At 44.8% G+C, this 12,627-nt stretch overlaps 1 protein-coding gene across 3 annotated transcripts in view; it reads left to right on the top strand.

Moving 5' to 3' along the window:
* The window catches only part of LOC117429239 (E3 SUMO-protein ligase ZBED1-like), a 45,282-nt gene extending 33,002 nt beyond the window's left edge, over positions 1-12,280 (top strand). For all 3 annotated transcript variants that reach the window (XM_058998412.1, XM_058998413.1, XM_034048524.3), the window contains exons 5-8: positions 2,586-3,084; positions 4,181-4,279; positions 6,651-7,367; positions 8,041-12,280. In XM_058998412.1, the coding sequence (XP_058854395.1) occupies positions 2,586-3,084; positions 4,181-4,279; positions 6,651-7,367; positions 8,041-8,609 (1,884 nt within the window). In that variant the 3' untranslated portion in view covers positions 8,610-12,280. The remainder of the gene's footprint in view (positions 1-2,585; positions 3,085-4,180; positions 4,280-6,650; positions 7,368-8,040) is intronic.
* The last annotated feature ends 347 nt before the right edge of the window (positions 12,281-12,627 follow it).

The raw sequence follows: 12,627 nt of genomic DNA, 5'->3' as shown, positions 1-12,627 counted from the left end.
ACTGGAGAATACAGAACATACTGGTATTCCATCACAACGTATACAGCCCAACTGTGACGGTTAAACTGTATTCTGTTGCTCATCCAGTATGACACTGAAAAACTCTTAGTTGATTAGTGTGGTTGGTGCTGCCCTCTCAAACTGACATGACACAGCACATTCCACTCGCCCATGTAAACACAGTTTCATAACTGTGTACCTCAAACGCTTCCATTTTTGCAGGTGACAATATCATTGTCATACATCTGTTGCATGGGTGTCCTGTTCTTAAAGTGCTCCCATTCCTCCTATCCATGTGTGACAGAGAAAGAATGAATCTTGGTTATAAATCTTCCTCTCGACCTGTGAGAGCGCGGTGTAAAGGGAACAGAGTGCCCCGGACTGGATAATCGGACAGTTCATTTCAAGGGTTAGGTTCAAGTTGGCCATCTAGAAAGGGGGCGGAGCTACGGTACACCAAGTCATCGCCCCAGAAGGCAAGCCATGTGGCAACCCCGGATTGGAGGAGAAACGGTTGCACTCGCTAACCAAGGGGGCGTGACTGGCGGTTCAAAAGGGGAAGTGGCTAGGTGATCTGTTCCTTTTGTTATGGTTAAGAGCGAACCGCGAAATAATGCTTGTTTGTTCTTGTTAGACGGCTAACACGATCCGGAGCTGTCGCTTAAGGCCAGCACCAAACCCGGACAACACTTCACAGCTGTACATGAATAAATTGTATTTTACCCCTCGCTGTTTAGCACTCACTCTGGACTTGTGATCATGTGTGTGTCTTGTGTGTGTTTAAAACTGTGTTTATTGTTTTGGGACTGAACCCTGTGTATTTAACTAAGCAATACACATCGTTGTGTATTGCCAGTTCTCATTATTATTTACTGTTGTCAAGTGACTTTGGATTACAATTAAAACCATCATTTCACCAGTAACTTTGTTGTTTGTCATTCTTTTGAACACTGCATCACCTCTACACCTGCGCACTGCAAACCACTTTGCCACACCATGTTACTGTGAATGCTAATACCGGCACATCACCTCCTCCATTGTAAAAGACTGGATTATGCCATTGAACATCTGCAGTTCCATACTACAGGTAGTTATGCTAGGACATAGATTCATATTACAGCACCATTGGTAGTCCTTCTCACGATTTACCATACATACACACTTCCCCTCATGTTGCCTTGCATGCAGTTACCCACCCCCCCTGCCCAACAAACTGATGCATATTAACATGTGGATGCCACACTAGACACTGATCATAGCAGTGGAATTCATAGAGGTACAGTGTGATGTTGGTGCCACTATTATGCATCTGTCTTCTATTAGACCTGCATAAGCAGAGCCCAGATGTACACAACCCCCCCAACACACTGGCATGGCAGTAGACCTCATAGACATATTGGACCATGACGATGGATGTCTTGTGTGTTATCTGCAGATTTAGTTAATATTGAAACATATTAATAGCTTCAAATTAGTCACAAAACGTATTAATCTTAGGCATCAATTGTAATATTAGTACAAAAGTTAGTACAAAAACGTGTCTAAAAAAAAAAAAAAAGGTGTGTCAACCTAGACCACAGTACAAATGCATTCCTTACAACTCATAAGGAAAAACATCATTCTATTAACAAACTTAACAAATTAATATCCCAAAAGCATGTCTTTTTTAAATACTGAATTTTGACCATCTGTTTGTAATATTCAAAGTTGATGGAATTTTGTGAGGCAGGAGGACTGACACGTTCAGCTTGTTCGATGTGGAACATAAACTATTTTAGTCTTTTGGCTGAAAGTGATTTGGGGATGCTGTTTGTGCATTGTGGAGATTTTGTTTAGACAAAAAGTTCCAAGCAGTAGTTACGTCATATGTAATATAACATTAGGGCAGCATGCTGTGGCTCGCCATCTTGGGTGCTCACAGCCAGCAATTTCAAACCTGGCAAGCCAGTATAACCAGACACACACTGTCAATGACAGGCCACGAACTGGGAGACCAAGAGTCACAACACCTGCCCAAGATCGACAGATCATTTTGCAGCATCTTTGTGATGCCAGTTGTTAATCAGCACAAAGTCACTGCACCTGCTCTAAAATAGAGTTTGTCATTTTTCGATCACATCTAGTGAATTTTATCCAAATGTAAGTGATAAGTTTCTTTTGATGCTCAAATATAAGTGATACGTTTCTTTTGATGCTCAAATATAAGTGATACGTTTCTTTTGATGCTCAAATATAAGTGATACGTTTCTTTTGATGCTCAGTATATGAAAACATTTCTCTGTACAGTACAGTTTGGCACAAGATATGGGTCTGGTTTTGTGATAAAATATATCCAAAAGTTGGGCAGATTCTAACAATGGTGAGCTAGTACAATCCCCATTATAGTGCACAGCTTTCCCTGATGCCACAAGACCTCCACAAGGTTTGGGTGTCGGATATCTAAGCTGGATGCTTCTTGTGTAGCGCACAGGCATTTACAATGGGCATCATGAACAAGTCTAACCATGCGTGACTCAATACTTCAGTCAAAGACAAATTAGTGCAGAGAAGTTTTAAAACTAATGGAAATCCATTTTTTCATGCAGGAAGATGGACCTCCGACAACACAACAGCCCATCAGACAACACACCCCAGGCTACCCCACAACCCGGCTATCCAGAGTCCCGAGGAGGGCAGGGGGGGTCACACAGCGGGGCCAACCCAGGCAGAGGGCTCCTAGCTTCAACTGGGAGGAAAAGCGCCTCCTGGTGCAGGAGGTGATGACAAATAGAAAAGAGCTGCTGGGCAATTTCTTACTGAAACCGTCCCAGAAGAAAAGAAAATGGGAGTGCATTGCCCAGAAAGTGTCCGCTCTGGGGTACCATCGCAGAACAGCTGGAGACGTCCAGAAGAGGTTTTATGACCTGCGGAGGGAAATTCGGACGAAGATGGCGACTCTGAGGTGTGCCAGGGTGATGACAGAGGGGGAGCTGCCCCCCAGGTCTCCACTGACAGAGGAGGAGCAGTGCATCCTGACAACACTGGACTCTGTCACCATGCAGGGCATCGTAGGGGTGGACACTGCAGAGCCACAGCTCACAGCATGTAAACACAGCAGTCCTACTTACCACAGAAAGAGTCGAGAAGATGGGAACTCTGCCTACAGTGACAATGAAATACTTACTATGGAAGTTGGTTCATGGTTAATGGAACTGCCATATTGGAGAACTTGTCTCCTGCTTGATTCTTATTTTTCCCATGTGTATCAAATGCAGTGTCCATATTTAAACAACATTGTGAAAACTGGGCTTGATACACATGGAAATACTGTAAGAATGTGGCAGTAGACAAGTTAATTCCTGCAAACAGAGCCTGTGATCGTTTCAATAAAGATAAAATCACTTTCAAAGTACAAATTTCATATTTGGCTGTCATGTGTCAAAATTCCCATCTAATAGTCATTTGTCCTTTACACTGAAGCCCTAACTATATACACTTGTTATGCACTTTTTTATTTTTTCAACTACTGCTGACCAGTTAACCAGCCGCAGTCTCAGCTAGGCCCCTATAGAATAGTAGTGTGAATTATTTCCAGGTAAGACCCTGAACATGTTTCATTAGTTGTGGTGAGGTTGTAAAGTTCCACATTTACAGCATGGGGGAATCCCCTGGATTACATCACCACCTCTTTGGGGTTATCCCGGCCGGGGGAACCCCAAAAACAGGCTGATGCAATCCAGTGCGATTCCCTGGAAAATCCTCCATTCAGTTCCAGCAGTGGCTTACCTTGGCGTGGTATAAATGAAAAAAAGAAAAAAGAAACCGCTTACCCAAGGATTACACTTTATTTACAGCTCTGCTCTCTTATAACACAAACACTGGTGTTTGTTTTGTTATCTGGCACTCTTCCCAAGCTGCTGTAAGGCTAGTGGTGCCATCATTCAAATTGAACCCCAGGGCTAGATGCGCTTTTAGTGCAAGTGCCGGTAAGCACTGTTTTGAAGATGAGAGAATCTCATTTGAAGTTTGACGGTCTGTGATTCAATAGAGTTAGCAGGTTCTCACTCTGACTGTACCATAAAAATAGAGGGCCTTAATACCTGAAACTTCATTTCTACTGTTTAAGACACTTCCTTGCAAGATAGTTCACCTGAACAGTTTATTATGTGAGTGCAGCATACATGGGTTTCATTCCTTACAGGGAGGGAGCAGCCACCCAGGACCCCATTCACCCAGGTGGAGCCGCGTGTGTTACAGGGGCTCATCGGTATAGACACTGCAGACCCACACCTCCTCACAGGTGAGTACAGGGCAAGGGCGCAGGATATACACTGCAGACCCACACCTCCTCATAGGTGAATAGAGGGCAGGGGCTCTGGCTAGACACTGCAGAGCCACACCTCCTCACAGGTGAGTACAGGGCAGGGGCGCAGGATAGACACTGCAGAGCCACACCTCCTCACAGGTGAGTACAGGGCAGGGGCGCAGGATAGACACTGCAGACCCACACCTCCTCACAGGTGAGTACAGGGCAGGGGCGCAGGATAGACACTGCAGACCCACACCTCCTCACAGGTGAATAGAGGGCACGGGCTCTGGATAGACACTGCAGAGCCACACTTTCTCACAGGTGAGTACAGGGCAGGGGCGCAGGATAGACACTGCAGAGCCACACCTCCTCACAGGTGAGTACAGAGCAGGGGCTCATTATTATTATTATTATTATTATTATTATTTATTTCTTAGCAGACGCCCTTATCCAGGGCGACTTACAATCGCAAGCAAATACAAATACATTCAAGTGTTACAATATAAGTCATACAATAAGAACAAGAAATACAATAATTCTCAAGTGTGACAAACCACAATTCAATAATACAGCAGATAATAGTGAAAGTTACATCAGGATATGATTAAATAGTGATAGTTACATCAGGATATGATTAAGTACAAAATACTACAGATTAAACACTTGGCAGATTACAATATTCTGAGGTACAGGATTAAATGCAGTAAAATAGGGGGCAGATAAGAGCAGAATAAAGCATATTTAAATGAAGGGTGATAGTGTCCCAGGATACAACAGAGGAGTTCTACAGGTGCTGTTTGAAGAGGTGAGTCTTAAGGAGGCGCCGGAATGTGGTCAGGGACTGGGCAGTCCTGACATCTGTAGGAAGGTCGTTCCACCACTGCGGAGCAAGGGTGGAGAAGGAGCGGGCTCGGGAGGCAGGGGAGCGTAGCGGAGGTAGAGCCAGTCTTCTAGTGCAGGCGGAGCGGAGAGGTCGAGTGGGGGTGTAGGGAGAGATGAGGGTCTGGAGGTAGCTGGGTGCAGTCTGATCAAGGCATCTGTAGGCTAGTACAAGAGTCTTGAACTGGATGCGAGCGGTGATCGGGAGCCAGTGGAGCGAGCGGAGTAGTGGAGTAGCGTGGGCGAAGCGAGGTAGAGAGAACACCAGGCGAGCAGCAGAGTTCTGGATGAGCTGGAGCGGACGGGTGGCGGACGCAGGGAGGCCAGCCAGGAGGGAGTTGCAGTAGTCTAGACGGGAGAGTACCAGGGCCTGGACCAGGAGCTGGGTAGCATAGTTGGTGAGGAAGGGTCGGATTCTTCGGATGTTGCTCAGGAAGAATCTGCAAGTGCGTGCCATTGTGATAGACACTGCAGACCCACACCTCACAGGTGAGTACAGGGCAGGGGCTCATCGGAAAAGACACTGCAGACCCACACCTCCTCACAGGTGAGTACAGGGCAGGGGCTCTGGATAGACACTGCAGAGCCACACCTCCTCACAGGTGAGTACAGGGCAGGGTCGCAGGATAGACACTGCAGACCCACACCTCCTCACAGGTGAGTACACGCCAGGGGCTCATCAGGATAGACACTGCAGACCCACACCTCCTCACAGGTGAGTACACGCCAGGGGCTCATCAGGATAGACACTGCAGACCCACACCTCCTCACAGGTGAGTACAGGCCAGGGGCTCATCAGGATAGACACTGCAGACTCACACCTCCTCACAGGTGAGTACACGCCAGGGGCTCATCAGGATAGACACTGCAGACCCACACCTCCTCACAGGTGAGTACAGGCCAGGGGCTCTTCAGGATAGACACTGCAGACTCACACCTCCTCACAGGTGAGTACACGCCAGGGGCTCATCAGGATAGACACTGCAGACCCACACCTCCTCACAGGTGAGTACAGGCCAGGGGCGCAGGATAGACACTGCAGACCCACACCTCCTCACAGGTGAGTACAGGGCAGGGGCTTGTTGGAACAGACACTGCAGATTACCACAGCTAATAATTTAAGAATAATTTTTGAACAGATTCAGACATCATATACAATAAAGCACTTCAATATTTGTAAAAAATCTCATAAAACCTTTAACAAGGGTAGAATGTAATAAATGGTGCGTACCTAGTTAAGGTAGCTCAAGGTTAGTGTTAATTGGGGGTTGTGTAACCAGCCGATGAGAAGGAAATGCAGTTTGTTTGAAACTCTTCATGTTTTCAGGCATCCCAGTGTGCTTGCATGTTTTTACAAGAACTTTAACTGATATCTTATAAATATTCAAATACAAATATGAGGACCAACAGAATATAAGAGACCATCACAATTGTTATGGTCTGCATTCAGATCAATATATCCAGGTTTCTGTATTTTTTGCAGCCAGTCGAACAGCACATGTGTTGAGCTGTGAGGTGCTGCCAGTGAAGGAGGAACAGACAGCATCACTGTCTCCACCAGCCTCTCCTACCCAGACTCCCTCCCCAGCCCCCAGCCCTCCACACACTCACAGAGACATGCCACGGATACAGAACTGTCCCAGAGTGGAGGCATTACACTTCCTCACCACCAGCCCCTCACCTCCCCCTTCACCTGCAAGACCAGCCTGCCCCCCAGGGCAGCTAGCAGCAGACCCCTCCGAGCTCCTGGTCCAGGTTATAGAGGCACAATCGTTGTCGGTCAAACCCGTTAGTCAAGTCACGAAGCGGGGGAAGCCGAGACAGAGGGCTCCCCGATTCAACCATAAAGAAAACCGCCTCCTTGTCAAGGAGGTTGTGAACAATAAGAAAGAGCTGCTGGGCAATTTGGTACTGAAACCTTCCCAGAGAAAACGAAGATGGGAGCGCATTGCTCAGAAAGTGTCCGCTCTGGGGTACCATCGCAGAAGAGCAGCAGACATCCAGAAGAGGTTTTATGACCTGCGTCGGGCAGTTCGGACGAAGACGGCGGCTCTGAGGTGTGCCAGGGTGATGACAGAGGGGGAGCTGCCCCCCAGGTCTCCACTGACAGAGGAGGAGCAGTGCATCCTGACAACACTGGACGCTGTCGCCATGCAGGGCATCGTAGGGGTGGACACTGCAGAGCCACAGCTCACAGCATGTAAGTGATGGGGGTGGGGGGTGGGGTCAGGGCAGTGAGCCAAGCTGGAATAGAGGAGGAAATCTTAGGTACTGCCACAGCCATTGCAAACACTGGAATGGCTTTATTCTTTGTTTTTGAACAGATCTAGACAATCAGCATAACTTTTTTTTAAAATCTGTGATAGATTAAGAGAATTAAGCAGTCTAAAAAAGGGAGCAATCTTCTCCTTGAAAAAATCACATACCAGATTCTGCTGAGTGGACAACCCTCATTTAGCTATCACCACAATTTTAAGCAATTAACTATCAATAAAAAATGAAGTACTATGCATGTGTTATTATTAACTGAAATGGCTGAATTAGTGTTACATAACTCCAGCAGTGTTACTTACCTTTGCTGCAGTCAGTGTACATTTTCCAACTTTTACTCAGGATCGTTTGTCAGGAGAAAAATCATTTCTCTTATGAGGACCACAGTGTGTAAGAAGATTGTGCCGCAACAATACTTGTTTCTGTACTTGATTTTGGTCAGAGCACAAACATTGCTTTAAGAGGGAGCATGATCTGGATACACTAGCTTGCTCATAACAGAGATTATGGTTCTGATCTGGATACACTAGCTTGCTCATAACAGAGAATCTGGTTCTTCTTTTCTTTTTTTATAATTTGTCTTCCTTCTGTATTTTTTGCAGCCAGTCGAACAGCACAGGTGTTGAGCTGTGAGGTGCTGTCAGTGAAGGAGGAACAGACAGCATCACTGTCTCCACCAGCCCCTCCTGCCCAGACTCCCTCCCCAGCCCCCAGCCCTCCACACACTCACAGAGACATGCCACGGATACAGAACTGTCTCAGAGTGGAGGCATTACACTTCCTCACCACCAGCCCCTCCCCTCCCCCTTCACCCGCAAGACCAGCCTGCCTCCCAGGGCAGCTAGCAGCAGACCCCTCCGAGCTCCTGGTCCAGCTGCTTGCCGCACAGAGGGATGGGAACTCCGGGCAAGCCAGCATCGTCAGGATCCTGGCCTCGATGAAGGAGCAGCAGGCACAGCAGTTGGGGGTTCTCCAGAGCCTGGCAGAGAAGCAGAGTCACATGGTGGAGCGCCACGAGGCTCTAGAGCAGCGGCTGGGTGAGATCAGCACCAGTCTGAACCAGCTTGTTGCTGGCCTGCTCCCCACTCTGCAGATCCTGAGTTCAGCTGCACAGGGCCTGCACACTCCCCCTGTCTCCCAGCCCTGTCCTCCTCCTGCTCCTGACTGCTAGCCTTCCTGTCGGTGTCACGCTCTCCGAAGTGCTGCTACAGGGCAAAGACAGTGGTCATCGTGGGCTTCTAAAGTTCCTTTCGCTGCAGAAACTGTCCCAGCTGTCAGACTAGGATAGTTCACTCTCTTTTTATGCCTTTCACTTCCAGAGGCCGGGTTTAATTCTGGTTTAATCCCAACTGATATGAGTGTAATCCACAACAACACGCATTCAGTGCTAGTGTCCTCTGCTTGAGGACCAGGCCTGACTGGCAGGCAGGATTGAGGAGAGCTGTGAGGGGAAGCTCCTGTGAGCCAGTACCATCGTCCCTCACCTTTCAATAACTCTAAACATTCATTTGTAATTTTATATTATAAGCATTTTGGTTGTGATCTGTTACTTTTAGTTTCATGTTGTAGAACTGGATAAATACATGTTCTTGTGCAGTTCTCTTGTCTGGAGTCTTTTCTACGCCCCACTGGGGTCAGATTTCCTTTGCGAGGAGGATATAGTGGAGGCGGCTGGACGTCTGCATGTATATCATAGTTCACCATCTTCCTTCTATCCGGAGAACTGCTTATTCGTTTGAGGTGACATTTGGAATTAACATTATCAAGCAGAAGTTACTGAGACATCAGATTCTGGGGATATAAGGAGGTGTCTGTTCATACATGTGTCTGTCTCCGTCACACTTCAATGTTTGAATATATCGGGAGAAGTGCTTATCAAGCAAACTCGTATTCTGTACCATTCTGTACAATGTGTTAATGCAGTCGTGGATATATCAAGAAGCACTTATCAAGCTGTGATTAAACATGTCATTGCAAACTTGTATTCTGTACCATTCTGCACATACTGTTGATGTATGTCATGGTCATCCACTTTTTCATCATGGCCCAGTTAAATTGTTGCTGATAATTCATTAAAAACTGTGCTACATGTGAAGCATACTGTGATTTGGCATTACAATACACCACATGTAATGCCAGAGGCAGAAGTGTTAAAGGGACTAGGAGCTCTTAAAATAAACAAATCCCCTGGGTCGGATGACATCCTCCCAATAGTACTCAAAGAAATGAAAGAAGTTATTTACAAACCGCTAACCAAGATCATGCAACAGTCTCTTGACACGGGTTGTACCGACAGACTGGAAAATTGCAAGCGTAATACGATCCACAAAAAGGGAGACAAAACCGAACCAGGTAACTACAGACCAATAAGCCTGACTTATATTATATGTAAACTTATGGAATCTATAATAAGATCCAAAATGGAAAATTACCTATATGGTAACAATATCCTGGGAGACAGTCAGCATGGTTTTAGGAAAGGGAGATCGTGTCCAACTAACCTGCTTGACTTTTTTCAGGATGCAACATCGACAATGGATAATTGCAAAGCATATGACATGGTTTATTTAGATTTCCAGAAAGCTTTTGACAAAGTCCTGCATAAAAGATTAATTCTCAAACTGAACGCAGTAGGGATTCAAGGAAATGAATGCACATGGATTAGGGAGTGGTTAACATGTAGAAAACAGAAAGTACTGATTAGAGGAGAAACCCCAAAATGAAGCGAGGTAACCAGTGGTGTACCACAGGGTTCAGTATTAGGTCCTCTGCTATTCCTAATCTACATTAATGATTTAGATTCTGGTAGAGTAAGCAAACTCGTTAAATTTGCAGACGACACAAAAATAGGAGGAGTGGCAAACACTGTTGCAGCAGCAATGGTCATTCAAAATGATCTAGACAGCATTCAGAATTGGGCAGACACATGGCAAATTACATTTAATAGAGAAAAGTGTAAAGTATTGCATGCGGGCAATAAAAATGTGCATTATAAATATCATATGGGAGATACTGAAATTGAAGAAGGGTACTATGAAAAAGACCTAGGAGTTTATGTTGACTCAGAAATGTCTTCATCTAGACAATGTGGGGAAGCTATAAAAAAGGCTAACAAGATGCTCGGATATATTGTGAGAAGTGTTCAATTTAAATCAAGGGAAGTAATGTTAAAACTCTACAATGCATTAGTAAGACCTCACCTAGAATATTGTGTTCAGTTCTGGTCACCTTGTTACAAAAAGGATATTGCTGCTCTAGAAAGAGTGCAAAGAAGAGCAACCAGAATTATCCCAGGTTTAAAAGGCATGTCGTATGCAGACAGGCTAAAAGAATTGAATCTATTCAGTCTTGAACAAAGAAGACTACGCGGCCATCTGATTCAAACATTCAAAATCCTAAAAGTTATAGACAGTGTCGACCCAGGGGACTTTTTTGACCTGAAAAAAGAAACAAGGACCAGGGGTCACAAATGGAGATTAGATAACGGGGCATTCAGAACAGAAAATAGGAGGCACTCTTTTACACAGAGAATTGTGAGGGTTTGGAACCAACTCCCCAGTAATGTTGTTGAAGCGGACACCCTGGGATCCTTCAAGAAGCTGCTTGATGAGATTCTGGGATCAATAAGCTACTAACAACCAAACGAGCAAGATGGGCTGAATGGCCTCCTCTTATGTGTAAACTTTCTTATGTTCTTAATTACGCAATATTTATTTTGACCCCCTTATCTCCAATTAGATTTGTGTTTCATTTACTAATACGTTGTGGTCTTGTTTTTTTCTGGCAAAATCATTACATGCACTGACTAGATCTCTTCTAAATCATGGGAAATTAGGTAATTCTACACAACAGGGCAGCAGTGTGGAGTAGTGGTTAGGGCTCTGGACTCTTGACCAGAGGGTTGTGGGTTCAATCCCAGGTGGAGGACACTGCTGCTGTACCCTTGGGCAAGGTACTTTACCTAGATTGCTCCAGTAAAAACCTGACTGTATAAATGAGTAATTGTATGTAAAAATAATGTGATATCTTGTAACAATTGTAAGTCACCCTGAATAAGAAATAAATAAATAAACTACCATTTATAACCCCCAGATGGCAGCCTAGTTTGCTGGCTATAGTGCAAGCTGCATGATTTGCTGCTGCTGCTTTCACACCCAGTTCTGTTTGAGAACGTACTTCTTGAAATGGATCATAAAGTAAGTGTCAGGACCCAGCTCAAGGTGGTTAACAATTCAAGTGTTTTCCAGGATGGTGCCTGGATATCTCAGCAGCTACTCAATGAGTGTTGGAGAGTGCAGTTACTTCTTTTGACAAACAAACGTATTAAAATTAATGAAAGGTTGGTGGGTTCCCCCCGCCCCAAATAAAATATATAAATAGTTGCAAACTTCTATTATAAAACACCATACTCGTATGGTATAATAGTCATGGTACAGTATTCAATTGCTAGGAATTCGATTGCTGCGGAAAAACACGGATTTTCAATGCTCTCGGATAGTTTAGTTTTACAATTGGGGCGTGGAAAAAAAATATGTTTGTTTGATAACTAAATCAATACACTTATCATATATAATCATCAACACAGGACATTTTGCTTTAATTTTACGTAAACATATTTCAATAAAACTGCTTCTGGTGTTGAACGAGTCGCACTGCCACATTCATGTTGAAACTGAGCTGCAGGTTGCTTCTCTATCCAGTGAAGTATAACTTCCTCAGAATTTAAGTGTACCAATAAATACTCTGTGTTAAATGGTATTCAATAGTATTGTTTGTGGAAGCTTTTTATTTTAATTGCGCAATAATGCAGATTTGTATGTTTTGTTGTTTATTGCGTTAGACTAGGATCCACTGCTCAGCAGCAGTAATGCACCAGTGCTGTACAGAAAACCAATGTAGTGTGCCATCTACTGGTAGAATACAGTAAGCACAAGAGGGGAAACAGACCATTTGGTTCTTAAAAAGTGTAAACTACAACATGATAGATCATGCTAACTCATTTAGATGTAGATATAAAATTAATATAAATGGAACAGCTTGTAAGTATGGAGTACCATGGATATAAGTCAGTGGTTAAATCAATGTGGAAATGAAAGTTTTTGCTGGCACAGCAGCACTCAAATTGAGATAGCCATGGAATACAGCGGTGCACCAAAACAGAATCTCAAGAAACAGTCGTTTTCTTTACC

This window comes from Acipenser ruthenus, chromosome 24 (assembly GCF_902713425.1).
Source record: "Acipenser ruthenus chromosome 24, fAciRut3.2 maternal haplotype, whole genome shotgun sequence".
Classification (NCBI taxonomy): Eukaryota; Metazoa; Chordata; class Actinopteri; order Acipenseriformes; family Acipenseridae; genus Acipenser; species Acipenser ruthenus.
This window is presented reverse-complemented; position numbering and strand designations above follow the sequence as displayed.